The sequence below is a fragment of the Embiotoca jacksoni genome, unplaced genomic scaffold (genome assembly GCF_022577435.1).
Source record: "Embiotoca jacksoni isolate LCO1_2020_lvr unplaced genomic scaffold, fEmbJac1.0.p SCAF_3, whole genome shotgun sequence".
NCBI classification, from domain to species: domain Eukaryota; kingdom Metazoa; phylum Chordata; class Actinopteri; family Embiotocidae; genus Embiotoca; species Embiotoca jacksoni.
In genome coordinates this window covers 12,081,542-12,101,895 of record NW_027185381.1, presented here as the reverse complement: position 1 = coordinate 12,101,895, position 20,354 = coordinate 12,081,542, and the positions used below count along the sequence as shown (strand labels likewise).

The following is a 20,354-nucleotide window of genomic DNA, read 5'->3' as shown; positions in this document are numbered from 1 at the left end:
GATTGTAGTGGAGGTGGAATGATACAGAAGCAGCGATGATATAAGGAGCGAGCTCTGGGAGGAAGAGGACAGTGCACAGCTGAAGGACTCGACCTTCATCTTATCCTCCTCCTCTGGTTGTTAATGTGACTGAGGGTGTGCTTTAGTCTCAAACACTTACGGTCAGTGTGACTTCATTGTATGAAGCAATGGGGTTTGTTTTTTTTTAGTTTTTTTTTTTATTGTAAGTATTGTATTCAAAGCACTGTAAACATGGCACCTCATACTGCCGTCCCACTATAAAGGAAACTTCTCTCCGGTCTGACAGGAGTATGTTAGTTGTGTGTGGTTTGTTTGATTGGCTGCTAAAACCAACCAAAACAAACTGCTACCTGTGAATCACATCGACATGTCTCGTGGCTCGTGACAGTCTGTATCCTGATTAGATTTTGGCAGTGAAGAGCTCAGAAACACGGCCACTGCGTACCACTCCTTCCACAAGAACATGAATTTATCATAGAGAAGTTGAAAAAAAGTCAATGCTATTTTTCTCTAATCATATCTATTACTAAATTTGTCAGTGTGTGCTTAGACAGTTTATGTGACGACATTCCTCACATCATTTATTTTCAAAGCAGGAGTCATACAAATAATGAAAAAGAACCAATATTCCTCAGGTGTTCCTAAAACGGAAACGGTTAAAAGCATTACACTCTACTTCCTCAAATCTGTATAATCAGTTTTTGCTGCGCATGCTGCAGAAGTGTTAAATAGATACACGGCATCATTACACACATTATAAAGCCAGTTAGATTGTACATATAACACCCACTGTTCATTTAAAAAAAGATGATGGGCGACCTTTTCTGCAGACATAGATAAAGGTTAAATACATAGTTGATGGAGATGCTGTTTGCATCTATTATAGGAACAAATTGGCTTGAACTCTGAAATGTTTACACCTCCAGCTTTTATCAGTTGGACGAATTACTTTTGTCTCATTTGAGAGTCAATTTAAAATGTTTTTTGGGGAAAATCTGAGTGCTGAATTGAAAAATTTGCCTGGTGTAGCAAACATCTAAAAAGACTGAAAACAGAGCTGTTTGGTATTTTGCACAGAAACATTTGTCTTATGTCCTCGCCTGATTTTGCCTCTTGGATCTGAACTTTGGACCTTTTGTTTTTAACAGACTGTATTTCTTCTGTCTTTCAGAGTGCAGCGATGGAGGAGACAGTCATTTGGGAACAGCACACAGTAACACTACACAGGGTAGGTATCAGTTATATATTTGTCAAAATCAGTCCTTATTCCAAACTCTCCACCCTGATAGTTCTGCTGCATTTTCTTCCTTCATCCCTACAGATTTCTTCCCACCTATTTTTTAGAAGCACATCTCGTAGGAAGTGTGCTCTCTGTGTACATAGTTGCAGGTGGAACAGACAAAACAGCAGAGTTATCACAGGGTTTTTCTTCGACATGATTCTCTCCCACGGTTTTGGCCATGGATTCTAAATAACATGCACACCCAAAATGCTGATGCTGCGTTTTGTGCACTTTTCTGCACACAAACTACACAGCCACTAAGCTACCTGTGTATGTGCTGGATGTCACTGAACAAACACAAACAGCTAAATCAACATTGCAATCTGTGGCTCTCTGTGCAGGCACCGGGGTTTGGCTTCGGGATAGCCATATCAGGAGGTCGGGATAACCCTCATTTTCAGAGTGGCGAGACCTCCATTGTCATCTCGGATGTGCTGAAAGGAGGCCCAGCAGAAGGCCTACTGCAGTAAGATTGTGTTGCGTTATTGGCAGCCCGGACAGAATGCGAGTTTTTCGTATTAAATTACCCTGCCTGCTCCAGAAAGACTCCAGCGTGTCTGTTCTTGGTGTCTCTTCTCTCTAGGGAAAATGACAGAGTGGTCATGGTCAACGCTGTCTCCATGGACAACGTGGAGCACGCGTACGCTGTCCAGCAGCTTCGTAAAAGTGGGAAAATTGCCAAAATTGTAAGTGTCAGTGTTCCATTATGAATCCTATTCGTCTCATTTGGTGGCCAGTTGTTTGAAATAAAGTCGGGAGCATTTAGACGTTTCCCATGTGTTTCACTATTGACCAGTCGGAGAAATGTACATGTTCGGGGGAGCGATTGATTCATCTAAAGTGACTGGTTGTCAGGTTGATCTCATATTTCATTTCCTTCGGTCAGACAATCAGACGGAAGAGGAAGGTGCATGTCCCCATGGGCCGCCTCGGGGAGAGGGAAACTATGTCGGAGCACGATGAAGAGGAGGACAGCTACGATGAAGAGATATACGAGACGCGAAGCGGACGCAGTGGCGCTTACAGCGGTGTGGGCGGGGCTATGGGAAGGCGCAGCGGTCGGAGCAGCGGGCGAAGGGACCGGGAACGGGAACGCAGCGGCTCGCGGGAGAGGAGCCTCTCCCCTCGCTCAGACCGCCGCTCGCACAACCTGCCCCCACGTCCTGCCAAGGTCACGCTGGTCAAGTCCCGCAAAAATGAAGGTGAGGCTCACAAAGTCGGGGATGAAAAAAAAAAAAGAAGTCAGGGTTTTGAACAAAACACAGTTCACTTGACTATTTCCAGACAACCTTATTCAACCTCCAAATCAGCACTGGTTAACAGCCAGAGTAAACAAAATTTGCCAGCCACAGCGAAATCCAAGTTAACTCAAGGAAATCTAAGTAAAAGAGCAATTAATCTTCTTTAATCAGTGGCGTTAATCCCAGTGGGAGCAGCAGCTGTCAGCAAAGTGCAGTCAGTGTGGTGTTGTCACGTGAACTCTGTGCTAACATCATCTTTGTTGCTGTCGTTCACTTTGTAAGCAGAATATGGCCTGCGCCTGGCCAGCCACATCTTTGTCAAGGACATTTCCCCTGAGAGCCTGGCAGCCAGGGATGGCAACATCCAGGAGGGGGATGTTGTACTGAAGGTGAGAGGGGTCGTGATAAACCATTAAACATGATTTGAAACCACGGAAAATGTTAATTGTCCTTTTTCATACTTTATGCTGATCAAGAGAAGAACTGATAAAGTGCTTGTAGTGACTCGTATTCAGTGTACCGCTTTTTTTTTTTTACTCTATATTTTCTGCTCTGTGATGTTGCACAGCAGCAGCTGCATCTTGGATGTTTTCATGCTTTGGAAAGAATGGATACTTTTGGTAATTTTGCACAACTATGCCCTCGTATTCAGCCGTTTCATACAGTACATGTGTTGGTACTTTCTTTGAATATAGGCACACAAGGATTATGGGAAGAAAATGGTGACGAACCGGTGAACAAAGCCCATTCGGAGCTTTGGTCACATCTAATTTTACCTCGGCTCTAGGCTCCCTCTCATAGCTTTCAAAACTGATTTTCTTTTGACAAACCTGATCAGCGTTGCAGCTACATTGCATTTGATCTCTTCCCCTTAAGACAACCCATCTGTGGCCCAAACATTTGTCCCTTTAATTGGATTAAAATGTGAAACAAATACAATATTATTTGGCTTGGGACTCTTAATTCAAATTATGTGGCTGTATGAAGATGCTCCTGTTGTGGCTAACAGCTTCTTCTTCTGATTCTCTCAGATTAATGGCACAGTGACAGAGAACCTCTCCTTGATAGACGCCAAGAAGCTGATAGAAAGGTCAAAGGGCAAGCTAAAAATGGTCGTTCAGAGAGACGACAGGGCAACCCTGCTGAACATCCCTGACCTCGACGACAGCATTCCTTCGGCCAACGCCTCCGACAGAGATGGTGAGAGTGGTGTGAGGTGTTGGATTCAGCTGAAATGGCTGCAGATTAAAAGACAGACTTTTCAGCGGGTGTTTCAGACTGATGTCGCTGAACCTTGGCTCCCGTTTTTATCAGACATTTCAGATATCCATTCGCTGGCATCCGACCATTCCAATCGATCGCATGACAGACATCGTAGCAGCCGCTCCCGCTCTCCGGACAGACGATCTGAACCCTCAGATCACTCCAGACATTCGCCCCCACAAATCAGCAATGGCAGGTAAAGATCATCTATCCTGGAATTTTTGTGTTTTGCATTCAGCGGTCATAAAATAAATGCAGTAGTGGGATACGTGTTTGAAAATAATCTGTCGTTTTCATAGTCACTTTTCATATTCTACTTCCTCTCTCTGGCTGGTAAAAAAAGAGCAGCAGTCTAGTTCAAAAATAATTCAGAGTTCAACAACAATGAAAGAAATCACATCTTGACCACAAAGATGTGAACAGTGTCACAAACCTGGATTTTCGACAGATTTCCTGTTACATGAAATCACAAGTTTGAGGTGGAAAGGGCATGGATTTTTAATGTTATTCATGTAGAACTGAAATAATTATTTTGTCAATAAACTGAAAAATAAGTAGCATCTATTGTGATAATTGCAATTCATCCAACATGCATGTAAAACATTCCCAAGGTATCGAGCAGGCTTTTGGAAATTGGTGCTGTTTTTGTTGCTTTTTTGCATTTTGTCATTATTAGGAAATGTAGGTATGCACCCTAAACACTCAGCTACAGGGTTGCTCCTTTACAGTTTATGGATATGTTTTAGAATAAATATTGATTCACTGCAAAAATGATTGGCAGATCATCAATAATTAAATTATCTCTTAGTTTCAGCCATATATTAATATTTAAATACCTCTTACATAACCTTAATGGGTTGGCTTCCATTTGTTAAGACAGGCCTGGTTTCTCTTTTTGATTGTGAAGGACTTTCGATTTTATGTTTGTGTTGATACCAGCCATTGCCCCATTCAGCACTTCTTTGAGTCTAACCTTGTTTGAAAGTACCTAATTAATTCTTCCTTTAAACTCGATAGAGAGCCACAGTTGTTCCCCTTTCACACTGCCCATTGACCCTAGGAAAAATAAAAGTGAACTGTTAAGCTTAAAGAGAGTCAATCTTGGTGAAAACGCTGCTCTGCTTAGTGTAAAGGTTCTCTGTCCTGGAGGCTTAAACATGTTGCCACATACCAGCACTGACACTTAATGAGATTTGTCTGCTCTTTTTATTCTTTTTATTTTTTTTATACGTCAACAGCTGGAGAATACCGTAAGTTTGGCCCCATTCCCCTGTGTGAAAAACTTAGTTCTAGTATTAGTAGCAAATGCTGAATAGATTTAATGTAGTTCAATAGAGGGGTTGTGACTTTGACAAACTCTAATAGAGAAATTAGAAATTTGTTTTGGAAAAATCAGTGTTTCGTGTAATAGCAAATTATGATTTGCTCAATGGTGCTGATGTTATGCATCATCAATTATTCAGTGACGCTTCTTCTTGAGATGACAGAGTCCTGTGCATGTGTCACTGGATCTCTGTGGCTCTTTTTGGTGGGCAAAACCGCATGTTTGGCACAAGGATAATATGAATCCAACAATAAAGTAACAAGTGGCTGCCAGTATCAGCTGTCTTCCCTTTTACATGTGATTAAACTTCTGTAATATCTTTCTGTCTAAATGTTTAAGATGCAAAAAGCCAAAATGTGTTGTAATAATTTACTAGGGCACAGGAGCACTTGTCATTTTTTGACGTGTTTCAATTAACAGGAAAGAGTTGTCGGGACAGGATGTTATTGTTTATCTGAACCTGATCTGTGACCTGCGATCTTTACTCTCAGTTCAGGAAGTTGGCAGTTAAAACGAGGTCTACCTCCAGGATGGGCTGAAAAGATGTTTGTTCCCCTGCATCCAGTTCAAACAGGATCCTTTGTTGTTACTTTGTCCCTCAGCCTGTGAATGAAGCAGTTCATTGCCATTAAAGTAGTGCCAGTTTGTAGCCATGTGACCAGTGGAGCCATAGAGCGTTACCACTGGGCAGCCTGCTTCCATCCCCCCTGTTCCCTTGAGTTGTTAAGAAACGTATTAGAAATGTCAGCATTTATCAAAACACAGAGAAAGTTTGACATCATTCACAATTATCTGGCTCGTAATTGGCCAGGGTCATTGTTTATCAGTTTACATGGCCTTAATGTTTTAAACCTGGCACAGCAGTCAAACCAAGCTGGTCTAAGGCCAGAGCCACACAGGGAAATTCAGCTGGAGGACAGAATCCACTCTGACACCTTAGATAAGCTGCTCTAAAAATAAAGCACAAAAGACTGGAAAGACAAAGCGACGACCTTCAAGACTTCGATGCAGCCTCAGACTCTCTCTGGTTTTCTCACGTGTACTCAGCCAGAGCGTGTCTACCTGGGAGAAAATTTCATATGTTGCCTCCGAGCCCTACATCTGCAGGATGCACTATTTATGATCTCATGTCTTCATTTTCTAAAGATAACCTGTACAAAAACATCTATTTGCGTCTGCAGTCACAGAAGTCGTGACGACGAACGGATGTCGAAGCCGGCTTCAACACCTGCGAAGCTGGCGGAGGAGGTTCCTCTGCCCAAACCGAAGGAGTCTGCTATTGCAAGAGAGGAGAAACAGCTCCCACCCCTCCCAGGTGAGACGTGCGACAACCAGCCAATAAACAGAATATATGTACATGGAAGAGAAGTCATTTGTAAACTAATCAGAATTTGAATCTAACATCCAAACTTTGTGAGAGTAAATGAAACACTTATTTTCCTGCATGTCATTTGCAGCAGAAAACTAATGGACTTCATGATGGTAAAATTAATTCTTGTCTGAAACTGTTATTTTTGCCCTTTGTAAAAGCGCAACAACCAAAAAAATTTAGATCCAGACGCCTGCTGAGCCTGGCTGAGTTTGCCTGGAGCCAAGTGAAAATAAACCATATGAGTTGATCGAGTCTGACGTTCCTCCGCAGCCTGCAGCACTCTGCTGCCTTTCTGTTTGACCTCCCAGCTCAGGACACCGTGTGCCTTGAGAGAGTGTGTGTATGTGTGTGTGTGTGTGTGTGTGTGTGTGTGTGTGTGTGTGTGTGTGTGTGTGTGTGTGTGTGTGTGTGTGCGCGCGCACACGAATCTCTGTGATAATACTTGGATTGTATGTGGCTTTGAGCAGTTGTGTTTCTTCATTAGTGTACTTGTTCTAAGTTGCACATGTGTATAAGGCGCTATTGTTAAGTTGTGACAGTATTTATGGGAATATTTCTTTGTTTCCAATCATGCAATAATAAAAATACTCTGCATGTGTCTATATTCAGAGCCAAAGCCGGTGTATGCCCAGCCTGGACAGCCAGATGTAGACCTGCCAGTCAGTCCCTCTGATGCCCCTGTGCCAAGCGCTGCCCATGACGACAGCATCCTACGGTAATGTCAACAGTGTAGTAATATGCCATAAAATGAAAACATACAAAAAATATACTGGTCTCCTGAAAAAGTACTTTGTGAGCGTCTTGGAACAGCAGTTTCTAAAACAATTTTAAAATCCTTCTGTGCTTGTCCTGCACTCACTTATCTATACAAAGCATATAGTGCTGTTGTTTTATGCATATTGGTTTGCTGGCAAGTTGAATAAGCAGCCTAAAAAATGGCAGGATGCACGACTATCACCGTTTGTGACTGAGATATGTTAAAAATATTGAAATGTATTTAAATGTTCTCTTGAGGACACCTCAAGAACTCAAGAGAAACCTGGCTGGCATCCAAGAGTTGTTTAACTTCTCACAAACTGTAGTTTTTACTTTTTTTTTTTTTTTTTTTTAAAGGAAACGCTGTCATGTCAGAGGAAATCATCTTAACAATTGTCTTCATCCTCAGGCCGAGCATGAAACTGGTGAAGTTCAAGAAGGGGGAGAGTGTGGGTCTGCGGCTGGCTGGAGGGAACGACGTAGGCATCTTCGTAGCCGGCGTGCTGGAGGATAGTCCGGCTGCAAAGGAGGGCTTAGAGGAGGGCGACCAAATTCTCAGGGTGAGATTCTGTAAAACGGGGAAGATTGCAAAACGTTGTATGTCAAAAATGGAGAGCTGTTATTCTCTGGGTCATTTCGATTCGGGTGAAAGGAGGAAATACGTGAAAATTGTTTCATCAATGGAAATGTGTCCTCAAGTATTCCCTTTTTATTCATGGTTTTACAAACTGGCTGCTCCAAAATTCCTGTATCTCCAAGCTGGTCTCTTAGCAATGGCCCCGAGGGAGCGCACACAAAAACACTGTTTCCTCTCGCTGTGTTTGTCTCGTTCCCCCACACTCATATATCTCGCTTTGTGCCTCCTCCTCTTTTCTCTCAGTATATTGAGGCATTCTTGCAGTGCAATAAAACCTGCAGTTAACCAGACAATTCAGGGAACAGGAAGATCTCCGTAAACCTTTATCTAAATAGAGACCTGCACTGTCTGTCATGCACTCTCAGATAACAGTAACGTTATTGTGTGAAAAGCATTAAATAAAGGCATGTTTTCTTTACTTGCAGGTAAATAATGTTGATTTTGCAAACATAATCCGAGAGGAGGCGGTGCTGTTCCTCCTGGACCTTCCGAAGGGTGAAGAGGTCACCATTCTGGCCCAGAAGAAGAAAGATGGTGAGTGAAGTGAATGAGACATGAGATCTATTTGTCTTGGCCTGATCGCTCCGGTGTTTCTGACTTTGTGCTCCGTCCTGCTCAGTGTATCGGCGGATCGTGGAGTCAGATGTTGGTGACTCATTCTACATCCGCACACACTTCGAATATGAGAAGGAGTCCCCGTACGGGTTAAGCTTTAACAAGGGCGAGGTGTTCCGTGTGGTGGACACCCTCTACAACGGCAAGTTGGGCTCCTGGCTGGCAATTCGCATTGGCAAGAACCATCAGGAGGTGGAGAGGGGCATCATCCCCAACAAAAACAGGTGACAACATCCTGACAGACATGTTTCTGCTCAGCCTTGAATGCAGTTAGTCCCCGTATTTGTATTAAATTTGTTATTATTATCGTCATCATGAAGTCCTTAGTTACTGGCAATGGTGAGATTAGCAGTGCCAAGTTTATGACGCATCCATTAGCTTGTGTTACATTAAGGTCTGTCTTTCTGCCATTTGTCAACAGAGCGGAGCAGCTCTCCAGCGTGCAATACACTCTCCCCAAAACAGCAGGAGGCGACAGGGCCGACTTCTGGAGGTTCCGCGGCCTTCGCAGTTCGAAGAGGAACCTGAGGAAGAGCAGAGAGGACCTCTCCTCCCAGCCAGTCCAAACTAAGTTCCCAGCCTATGAAAGAGTTGTGCTGAGAGAGGGTGAGGAATCGGACCATGTCCCATCAGCTTTATTCACTCTAACACTAATAATCCAATTTTGTGAGTCTGTTGATGTTTTTTTTTTTTTTTTTTGTGCAGCTGGTTTCCTGAGACCGGTCGTGATATTTGGACCTATCGCTGATGTTGCTCGAGAAAAACTCTCCAGAGAGGAGACAGATCTTTTTGAGCTTGCAAGTATGTCTGTTAATATAATTGCACAAAACACAATAGGACTTGTTTTTCTCTCCACTCAAGATTCTTCTGTTTTGTTTTCCAGAGAGTGAACCGAGAGATGCAGGAACAGACCAGCGTAGTTCAGGAATCATTCGTCTTCACACCATCAAGCAGATCATTGACAGAGTGAGCATGCCTCCTTCTACCGTATATTTATGTATGTTTTTAAAGTATTTCATTACAGATATATTCTTAATCATTGCTCTTTCCTTTCTTTATCTAAAGGACAAACATGCTGTGCTGGACATCACTCCAAATGCCGTGGACAGGCTGAACTATGCTCAGTGGTACCCGATTGTAGTCTTCCTAAATCCCGATAATAAACAGGGTGTGAAGAACATGAGGACCAGACTGTGTCCAGAGTCCAGGAAGAGCGCCAGGAAGCTCTACGAGCGAGCCATCAAACTGAGGAAGAATAATCACCACCTGTTCACCAGTAAGTGTGGTAAAACACAGAAAATAAAACATTTAAATGGATTCTTTTAACATGTTTTATTCTTTACGAAGTGATTGTAATGCAACCTGTTCTCTCTCAGCGACCATCAACTTGAACAATATGAACGATGGTTGGTATGGAGCTCTGAAAGAAACCATCCAGCAACAGCAGAACCAGTTGGTGTGGGTGTCGGAGGGCAAGGTGAGACATTTGTTCTGTTCCACTGCACTGAGCAGCGTTAGTCCAGTTCTTCCAGTGGGAGTTAGTGAGCCATGAGGTGACGGTTTCTCTGCTCTGCTCAGGCGGATGGCACCACAGAGGATGACTTGGATATCCACGACGACCGTCTGTCCTACCTGTCAGCGCCAGGTAGTGAATACTCCATGTACAGCACAGACAGCCGCCACACCTCCGACTACGAGGACACAGACACCGAGGGTGGAGCGTACACCGACCAGGAATTAGATGAGACTTTGAATGATGAGGTGGGCCTGCCCACGGAGCCCGCCATCACCCGCTCTTCAGAGCCCGTGCGAGAAGACCCCCCTGTAATTCAGGACACCCCTGGTTACCCCGGATACCAGCACCCTGTGCAGCCCGACCCAGCCAGTCGCATAGACCCTGCTGGGTTCAAGATGGCCGCTCCGCAGCAGGTAAAGTTCATATCTGGCACTGCAGGCAGGCCACCACAGGCTGTGCCTGTCAAATGTGGACGTCCGGATTGAAGTATATGACTGCAGAGCAGAGGAATAGCTCCTTTGTATTCGCTGTTGTGTCCTGACCTTTGTTAAGATTAAATATCCTTTGCTAAGTAATAAACATGTTTTAGAAGCTACTGGTATGTTATCTATTCTAACCACATTTTTGCAAGTGCATTATATGTGGTTGGTGTAAAACTGATTCAGTGTAAGGAAGAAGATCATGGTGTTGGGGTAAGCTGTACTTTGTGTGCCCTTGGCAGGCTGTGTGTTATAAATGTCTCTTAACGATACTTCACAGCAAGGTGAGGCTGCTCTGTCCATGTCCTCGTTGCCTCCGACGGCGGTAGCTACTCCTGCTGTTGAGCAGCCTGTACAGCTAGAGGGTGTGCACCTAGAGGAGCCGCCTGCTGCAGCCGCAGCTCCTCAGGCTGACTCACTTAACAGCCCCAGCCCTGCCCCTGAGCTTATTCAGCCCCCACCACCACCACATGAACCCCACCCGTCTGGACCGCCTGGTCCAGAACCAAAGGTACCCGCTGTTTCACCAGCCACTCGGACCGGGCCTGGGCCCCCAGCCTGCTGTTTTAACTGCCTGTCTTCTCACACATGCTTTCCACTCGCTCTCTGCATGACATGCCCACACTGTGTGACTCACTGAGCCCACTGTGTGCCTCTGGCTCCCAGAGAAAATGTGTGACAGACTAGTCCACATGCACCACAGTGGGCTGGGAGACCAGAAGGACTGGTACATCTGAGTCTTTGACCAGGGGTGAAGACATCCACAACCAGCCCTAACTGTTGCCTCTGACTTCCTTTGCATGGCTCCTAATGTTTTTTGGGTTCCTTTCAGCTTCAACTCTCTTCTTTAGATAAACAATAGTAGCACTGAAAGTGGCATCGTAGTGGGTAGATGTGTCGTCTGTTGTAGTGCCAGTAGTTTGACGTTGCATTAGATGCAAACTGAATGTTTGTTGCATGATGAAAGCTAACCTGCAGACAGTACTCTTGGTAATAACTTCCATCGAGCAATTCTCCCTATGGAAAAAAACAACAACAACTTTCATCAGCACACTGCATTATGTCTTCTGTTAAGTATTTTTATCCTGAGTAGCTGCCAACAAATTAACCTTTGCTGTCTACAGGCTACACATCATATGTTTGAGATGAGGCCTTTCAGAAATGTACAAATTGCTTGTTATTACACTATTAATGAAACATATCAACATGTAAATTCCACCTTTGTTCATATGGATTAACATCATTCTTGAAAGGCATCTTGTCAAACAGGCATTCAGAACTGTTTATGAATAATGAACAAAGGTTTGCCTGTGTAATTGCACTTTGACTTGATATTTGTTTAATTAATTAATTGATTGAGGGATTTTTGAATAATTTGGTTAATGTTCTTCATCTTAATTTACACGAGGTTTCAGTTTATTTCCTGGTAATGAATTTATTAATCTTCCATCTGGTGTTGGGAAAATACTGGCTGCTTTCTGTCCGTCAACATGGTGGTTTGTTAAAAGCGCAAAACGATGATGTTATGAACGTATTCATTTAGTGCTGTTTCTTCACAGATGTACAAGAAAGATCTGTACAATATGGAGGACCCTGTGCGAGTCAACCATGGCCTGAAGCAGTCTATGAGCTACAGTCACCAGCTGCCGTACCAGGACAAACAGCCATACCGCGAATACGACCACCCGCCTTACGGATATGATGGAGGCGGCTACACAGAACCAAAGCCTCACAACACTGACTCGCACCTGCACTACGACAACCGTGTGCCTCATTACAATGAACAGTGGCCCCCCTATGACCAGCAGACCTCGTCGTCCCAGCCCGCTGCGTACCAGCCGGGCCACCAGCAACCCATAGGCTACGGCCCCCGCTCCCCCTACGAGGACGGACCAGGGAGGGACTACAGCCCCCCTCAGCCACGCTACGACGAGGCCCCGCCGGCGGGCTACGACGCCAGACCGCGTCACAGTAAACCTGGACCCATTCGTTATGATGAGCCCCCTCCCCCGCCTCCGGCAGGCTATGACGCCCGTTCTCCATACGAGGCAGAAACCCACAGCTTCCCCATTAATTCACCTCGATCGCCCGAGCCTCCAAAGCAGTATTACGGAGACTCTGGTCTGAGGCCCACCTACATGCCGGGGCCTCCAAGCAGGGGTTATAAGCCAGGGATGCATGAGCCTATGATGAACTCTGAACCCACCGTTCCCCCGTCTAAACCAGAGGCCCTGCCCTCCCCCGCTGAGCCGGCAATGACTCCGGGCTCCAAACCCCTTCCTCCGCCACCCCGGGAAGACCTGGACGAGGACCCGGCCATGAAGCCGCAGTCGGTGCTGAACAGAGTCAAGATGTTTGAGAACAAACGCTCTGTTTCCGTGGACAGGGCTAAAGAGGGAGGAGAGTCAGCGCTCAGGGTACGTTCCTCACAGAGGTGAACAGCTGTCACCTTAGTGCCTCATTTCCTGCCACAATGAGCGACTGTATTTAAGGTGATAAACAAAATAACGTTAACGCCTCATAAGTCTATATCTTGCACTTCAAAGTACCTTCATCAACATTCAAATCTATTTTTAACATTTGTAACTTAAAAAAAAAAAGGAATTCTAGTTAGAATTTGAGTGTGAATACAAACACGACACAAAATTGTTACCAGAAGTTGAACTAAATCTAATTAGAACCAAATATGTTGTGAAGATGTTCAACTACAGCGTTTGCTGTCAGGGCGAGTCCTATGAGGTTAAATGTCCGCTAGAAGCCTGACACAATATGACAAATAGTTGTGTTGAAACCGATATCAAATAAATAACAAAGCTCCTAAAGGGCTGAATTATCAAATTACAGAAGACCAGATAAAAATCTATAAAACTTGAAGCTGCAAGCTTGTTTTTGCGAATTGATTCTTTTGTAATCATTTGGCCAGTAAGATGTCGGGCACAATATCCGTGTACATGCTCTCTGTTCATGTGAGCATGAATCTACATCAGATGCAAGAAGCATTAAAGAGGATCCGTGTGTGTTTTTCAGCCTGCAGATGTTCCTAAGCCGGTGAATGCACCTGGCCCAGTCCTCAAAGCTAATTCCCTCAGCAACCTGGAGCAGGAGAAGTCCACCTATAGGTACGTAGTCCTCATTACAGAAACCCCCGAGTGAAGGACGACTCCTTAGAGCCTTGCAAATACGTCTTAGAAGTCATTCATTGGTTTTCTTAGCGCCACCTAGTGGAGTTAAGTCACCGTGCGACAAAGTCTCAGTTCCTTCCTGAACTCCATAAAATCGATCAAAATAAATGTGATCAATTCAGGTCATTGATTCGTTTTTAAATGAGCGCACTGTTTCTAAAATAAAAACCGAAAATACAATGACGTGATGTCTTCTATTAAAACTCTGTCCAGCAGGCTTTAGGTCAGATATACTGTCTGTCCCTGCTGTTTCAATCGGTGCAGCTGTTTGACTTTTTCTCTTTGGCTCTCTGTTCAGGGCCCCTGAGCCGCAGAAGCCTCACACTAAACCCCTGGATGATGTAGTGCGCTCCAACCACTATGACCCAGATGAGGACGAGGAGTACTACAGGAAGCAGTTGTCCTACTTTGATCGCCGCAGCTTCGACAGCAAGGCCATGGGCCAACCCAGTCCGGGCATCAACCGCTTCCATGATCTTCCCAAACCAGCCCAGCTGTCCTACCCTTACAACAGGTAAAACGGCATTTCTGAGCTCTTTAGTCACGGCGAGTGTTGACTCATGATGGTTTTTACAAGTTTCATTGTTTTCTGCCTGCAGAGTTGAGTCTTTAGAGAAGGTGAGTCCAGTGGAGAAGAGATATGAGCCTCTGCCCCAAATCAGTCCCTCCTCACCTTACGGACCTCCAGTCCCGGCCGTCCCACCCAACACGCTGCCCAAACTCAGCCCCAATGACGGTGAGCTCCCTGACCTGATTGCGTTCCTTTTTTTTTTTTTTTTTTTGCAACTTTATTTCTCTGACAATTTCTTGTCAGGTTTTCACAGCTGCTTCCTAACAAGTTCTATCTTCTGGCTTTCTTGCTAACACACTTTCATTTCTTAAATCTTTTGCAAATGAAAAACTGCTTTCCGTACTCATAGCGGCATCGGTTGGTATCATGCGTGTAGAGTAGTGAATTAGAGAAACTGGATTTCCCCAGATCTGTTCTTCTGCACAGTTGATATCTTGGTCTTGTAAAATGGTAACCAGGTTTCCAATCAGCTTTTTATAATTCAAATTTTCATGACAAAGAATAATGAGTGTTACCTCAGTACTGTTAAACACACTGTCTTCCGCCGCCTACGTCTGTTTGTATGAACATAATTTCACACAGGACTGTGTACAAGTCACTAAAGTGAGGATGCGTTCAGAAATAATTGCATAAATAGTTTTTATTTATCAATTAACTTAATACAAAGAACAGCAAACTAACAAACTCAATCAAATCTATACCTGGTGCCTTTGAAACAGCAGCATTTCTCTCGAGGTACATTTGCACGCAGATTTTTTTTTTTTAAGTTACTCAGGAGTTTTTCTTTCAGCATTTTGGAGAACTTTCTACAGTTCTTCTGTGGATTTAGGTTCTTAGTTGTGTCCGTCTCTTCTGAGAGTCTCGGACTGACTCCGTGATGTTGAGATCAGGGCTTACTGTAAATAAAACAAGGCTTGTAATCATTTAATCAAGACTGTGTTGAAGTGAGTCCATCCTCTTCCTTGCATTTCCAGCTAACTCCATACCTGAACTGTTAAACTCGCCCAATCCTAAACCTGAGCTGGCAGCTCTCAGGCCGGCCAGCAGGGACGAGCCCACACCGGGTGGCTACCCGCCGCCGAGGGGCCTCCCCGACAAGTCCCCGGTCAACGGCACTGACCCGGCTCCCCCGAAGACGCTGGGCGCTCCCGCTCCAACTAGCTACAACCGCTACGTGCCCAAGCCTTACACCAGCGCAGCTCGGCCCTTTGAACGCAAGTTTGAGAGCCCCAAGTTCAACCACAACCTGCTGCCCAACGACACCCAGGTGAAGACGGACCTCCTCAGTAAGCCCGGCGTGGTGAGCAACAGCAGCGGGAAACCTCAGCTGTCCCCGCAGCCCCTCGACCACGACAGCGGCCTGGACACCTTCACGCGCACTATGGACAACAGGCCCAAATACCAGCACAATAACATCAACGCCATCCCCAAGGCCATCCCTGTAAGGTACGTTCTCACCATCCAGCAGCAGCAGCAGCAGCAGCAGCGAGCTCTCTGAGGGTAACTAGAGTCTGCTGTGCATTATTCTCCGCCTTCTCTGACTCGACGGACGATGCTGACTTCTGTGCCTCCGTCCGTCCCTCAGTCCCGGCGCGCTGGACGACGACGACGAGGACGAAGGGCACACGGTGGTCGCCACCGCCCGCGGCATCTTCAACTGTAACGGAGGAGTCCTGAGCTCCATCGAGACGGGCGTCAGCATCATCATCCCCCAGGGTGCCATCCCCGAGAGCGTGGAGCAGGAGATTTACTTCAAGGTGTGCCGGGACAACAGCATCCTGCCCCCCCTCGACAAGGAGAAAGGTCAGTCCCTCACCGCTGCACAGAGACCCTGTCCATCCTCAATATGTCAAGGGACGGCAAGCGACAACATGTCAGACAGTCTAGCTGTAAACCTGACATGCTGAGGTACTTTAGGTACACAGCAAGCAAAGGGAGGTTGCGGCTTGTGTCAAGATTAAGTCAGCGCACTTCCCCTTATCGGGTGACTGTGTCGTTGATTCTTGCATTATAAAAGATTTGATGCATTTGTGACTCACTACAGTTTATACTAAAGCGAGTGTGAAAGCCCCGAACCGATAGGAGAGATAAATAAATTGCTACTTTGCTGCCCCGACGGTGCTTCCGCAGTCAGAAATGTCGAAATTTAGCGCCGCGCTCGCCGCTCCACGGGGAGGACTTTTTTTTTCTTAATTACCACGTATCACCAGGGGAACCTGGCGAGTCAGTTAACGGTTCGTTCTCCCTCGCTGCGACGGCCCGGCTACAGACGTCTCCCTCCCGATTGGGTGACGGTTAATCCTTTGTGCTGATAAATCCCTGTGTTTAATTTGTGGAATTTAAATCTCGTTGTGTGTCCGCGCAGGAGAAACGCTGCTAAGTCCGCTGGTGATGTGTGGCCCTCACGGACTCAAGTTCCTGAAGCCGGTGGAGCTGCGCTTACCTCACTGTGCGTCTATGACCCCTGATGGTTGGTCTTTTGCTCTAAAATCCTCCGACTCCTCGTCGGGTACGCTGTCTTCTCTCTGTCCTTTTTGGGGTCTGTGGGCTGATTTAAAGAGGAGGCTATTAGTGTCTGAATCATTTCAATCATCTCATCTTGTTTTCCACATTCCCCTCAACTTTTATTACGCGTTCTGCTTGGAGGTTTAAGTTACTTTCTTGTTTTCATGCTTAACATGAACTGCAAATATTGGGCTTCCTAACAGTTAAAAAAAAAAAAAAATCATAATTTTGTGTTAAAAAATACCAAACATTTCATTCTCCTCACTCCTCAGTTGAGAATTATCTGCTTTTCTTGTTTGATATTCAACCAAATATTTACTTCTTTTTTTTTTCTATTTCCTGAAATTCAGTAATTCTGTAATTGTTCAGTTACCTTTTAGGCGAAATTGTTTAATTCCCCGTTTGTGTCACATGCCAGTCCAGCGCTTTGCATCGTAGAAGGCATGAAGTTTGTTTTTGTCTGACACGAGTCCAGTTTTCAGAAAACAGTTTACAGTTTGATTAATCGATCAACAAATCTTGAAATTGCTGTTCTTTTACTGTGACAATGATTTTTTTATTTATTAAGTCAAGATGGAAGAAAACACCTGCTTAAATGATATAATGCACGAATTAGTGCAGAATGTTTCATGAGTTAAGTCATAAAGTTGATGTGATCAGACCTGTAAACAGACTTCGATGTGCAAAATAGATGCAGTTCCTCTTTAACGTATCCGTCCGTTCTCCCCTGGTTTGTCAGCTGGTTTGCTCTTGGTTTCACTTTAGCAACAAAAATTATATCATTTTTTTTATTTTTATATACAAATTTGACAAAGACTGCTGGGTAACGCAGCGACATGTACATGTTTACATCGGATCTTTGATGCCCGTTTGATAAAAGCAGGACTCGGGTGTGAAATGGCTTTTTCCACGTGACTGGATTCCAGCTAATTTGGTAACAGATAGGTTGATGTTTGAGCTAACTTTGAGCTGACATTCATGAAATAACAAATCCATTGAGCATGAAGTAATCACACCAACTCACAGAGAGCAAAAGGAAGTCTTTCATGTTCTCACTGAATCATCTGAAAATCGCATTTGTTTCGAGCACCCGTGTTGATAAGGCGGCGGCGGCGGCGGCGGCCTCCTCCTCCTCCTCCTCTCCAGCAGCTGACATCATGTCTCTCCTTCTTGCAGGTGATCCCAAAACCTGGCAGAACAAATCTCTCCCCGGAGACCCGAACTACCTGGTGGGTGCGAACTGTGTGTCTGTGCTCATCGACCACTTCTGAAGAGGGCAACAGCTGGCCTGTTACTGAATGTGCTAAACGGGGGGGGGGACCTCGGTCGCCCCCGCTGTGCTCCCTCCGCCGTGGTGGGGTGCGCGACGAAGTATGAACTCGATACTCTCACGTTGTTTACTGTCCCCAACGTTTTAAAAAAAAAAAAAAAAACAACAACAACAACACTCACAATACACAAGGAGAGTCGGAGGAGCCCAGCGTCCACGACGCTGCGCTCGTGTTCTTTTCTTTCATTTTTTTTTTTTTTTTTTTTTTTTTTTTTTCCGGTGCTTTCAAGGCTTGCAAAAAATAAAAGATTAAAACAAGTTATTTAAACAAAGGAACTGAAGTTGGAATGCATGACCAGTGCCACAGACTGAAATAATCTCATTTTGACATTTTTAGCTCATTTTCTAAAAGGTCAGAGCAGTGCAAGAAAAAAAAACAAAAAAAAAGACGAATTTTGGAAACTTGTTTAATATTGCAATGGGAATTTTTGCGTACTGTAAAGTAAAAAAAAACAACACTCACAAACAGCAAAGTTGGTATATGCAAAACTTTTGTTTGTGAGTTCTGTGGTCATGCGTTTCACTCCTGAAGGATCCCTGAGGACTTGAGAAATGCTGAGCGTGACTCGTGAGGAAGACGTAGGCATCGTGAAGATTTCAAAACACTAACGAAGAATGAAGCTTAAGTATTAGTATCAGACGCCCGTTTGTTCTGACGGGACTCTCTCTCTGTTTCAAACTGATGTTTTTTGTAGAAATGTTTTACCGTAGATAAATATACTGACTTGATTTTACAAACTCCTGCTGTCTAGAGATCTATGCATGTGCTATGACTCAGGTCCAGAAGCCTGCTACTACTAAGTTCAACACATGAAAATCCCATCGTACACTGCAAGCAGTGATGCCTTATCTGCATATTAACTTTTCAGTGAAACTTTAAAAACATCGGATCCTTCAGTTCTAACGATCACTACAGAAGAAAAAGTTGTCTCTGCATTTTCTCATAAACAGTGAACTCGGATTTAGCACACGAGAATAATTGAGGCTGATGAAAAGGTTATGCTTTCTTTTACTGCTATGCATATGAAGTCTGAGGAAATACAAAAAGCTAGAAGATGTTTAAATTGTGGCTGTACATATTGCTAGCATATGGCCTTGGTTCTCTGTAAATGAACTTTTGTACATCTTTGTTATTTTGTATAAAAGAGAAAACATTTGTTAAAAAAGAGAAAGCGGTTACATTGGTTATGTTTGTATTCTGGTTATACCCCTGAGCCTTGGAACTGACATAAGCAGTAATAAGTCCGACTTTTCTACCAACATATACACACACTACTTAAGGCATTTTTAACTGTCAGAAAACTTTTTATTCTTATTTACAAAATAGAGAAGTGCTTGGTTTAAATGATTTTAAAAGATGTACTTGAGGGGGGCTGCTGTGAAGAGTGGTCCCTTCCTTTGTGATACTGGATGCTGTATTGTGTGCCCTGAAATGTATTTTTGTACTAATAGACAATTTATTATGGCACATCAGTACTATTTTTCTTTTGATATGATAACACTGCTTCAACCCAACACTAGTTTATTTTCCCGTGTGGCTGACATTTTTTTATTTATTTTGATTTTACTTTGATTCAATGTTTTTTTTTTTCCTTCGCAACACATTTCTAAGTATACCACTGTATTACTAAATAAATTCATTTATAAAGTAAAAGCTCTCTGGATTCCGGTTGTTGTGTTGTTGCTCCTGGTTTTCCAGATGTTTTGCGTATCGACACACCCAGACCATTTGTCTGCCAAACGGCTCCAGGGATTCCTTCGGGGTTCAGAAGTTGAGAAACTATATTGACAGTAATGCTTCATTTCAGTTTTCTACCAGTTGCAGCTGCTTCCTGACATTTTCCACAAGTAAATTTAGTGAACTGAGCAGAAACAAAGTATTCAGACCTTTTTAACTTTTTGCAGTTATAAATTGAATTTTAAAGTAATAAAATTAACTTTTTTTTTCTACTCTATAAACACTCATTAACCTGTAATGACAAAAAACAACAACAACATGCGCTTGGACATTTTTAAATCATAAGTAATGATCCAGTTTGTAGAAACCCTAAAAAAAAAAACGTTACCCGTGGGACATTCGAAGGCCGCTCCCCCGACAGCGTTGGCGAAAGCGTTCCCTAAGAAGCACAAACGTTGTTGGGAGAACGTTTTCCAAACGTTTCCTTACAAACCATCGCCAAACGTTCCGTCAACGAACGTTTGAGGAACGTCCCCTAACAAATGTTTGCCCAATGGTCCCAATGGGACATTTAAGGGACAT

General features: G+C 44.2%; 1 protein-coding gene across 10 annotated transcripts in view; it reads left to right on the top strand.

Annotated features, from left to right (window-relative positions):
• The window catches only part of tjp1b (tight junction protein 1b), a 55,673-nt gene extending 35,925 nt beyond the window's left edge, over positions 1-19,748 (top strand). For 3 of the 10 annotated variants that reach the window (XM_069163638.1, XM_069163646.1, XM_069163647.1), the window contains 27 exons: positions 1,193-1,249; positions 1,645-1,769; positions 1,887-1,989; positions 2,190-2,505; positions 2,827-2,933; positions 3,576-3,744; positions 3,859-4,003; positions 6,313-6,446; positions 7,113-7,218; positions 7,669-7,819; positions 8,322-8,430; positions 8,516-8,735; positions 8,933-9,117; positions 9,217-9,312; positions 9,395-9,477; positions 9,577-9,787; positions 9,888-9,988; positions 10,090-10,440; positions 10,787-11,017; positions 12,066-12,923; positions 13,534-13,625; positions 13,987-14,202; positions 14,288-14,424; positions 15,234-15,705; positions 15,845-16,062; positions 16,625-16,768; positions 17,941-19,748. In XM_069163638.1, coding sequence (XP_069019739.1) covers positions 1,193-1,249; positions 1,645-1,769; positions 1,887-1,989; positions 2,190-2,505; positions 2,827-2,933; positions 3,576-3,744; positions 3,859-4,003; positions 6,313-6,446; positions 7,113-7,218; positions 7,669-7,819; positions 8,322-8,430; positions 8,516-8,735; positions 8,933-9,117; positions 9,217-9,312; positions 9,395-9,477; positions 9,577-9,787; positions 9,888-9,988; positions 10,090-10,440; positions 10,787-11,017; positions 12,066-12,923; positions 13,534-13,625; positions 13,987-14,202; positions 14,288-14,424; positions 15,234-15,705; positions 15,845-16,062; positions 16,625-16,768; positions 17,941-18,035 — 5,232 coding nt within the window. In that variant the 3' untranslated portion in view covers positions 18,036-19,748. The remainder of the gene's footprint in view (positions 1-1,192; positions 1,250-1,644; positions 1,770-1,886; positions 1,990-2,189; positions 2,506-2,826; positions 2,934-3,575; positions 3,745-3,858; positions 4,004-6,312; positions 6,447-7,112; positions 7,219-7,668; positions 7,820-8,321; positions 8,431-8,515; positions 8,736-8,932; positions 9,118-9,216; positions 9,313-9,394; positions 9,478-9,576; positions 9,788-9,887; positions 9,989-10,089; positions 10,441-10,786; positions 11,018-12,065; positions 12,924-13,533; positions 13,626-13,986; positions 14,203-14,287; positions 14,425-15,233; positions 15,706-15,844; positions 16,063-16,624; positions 16,769-17,940) is intronic. The other 7 variants (XM_069163648.1, XM_069163640.1, XM_069163642.1 and 4 more) reach the window with 7 other exon arrangements.
• Positions 19,749-20,354: the final 606 nt, after the last annotated feature.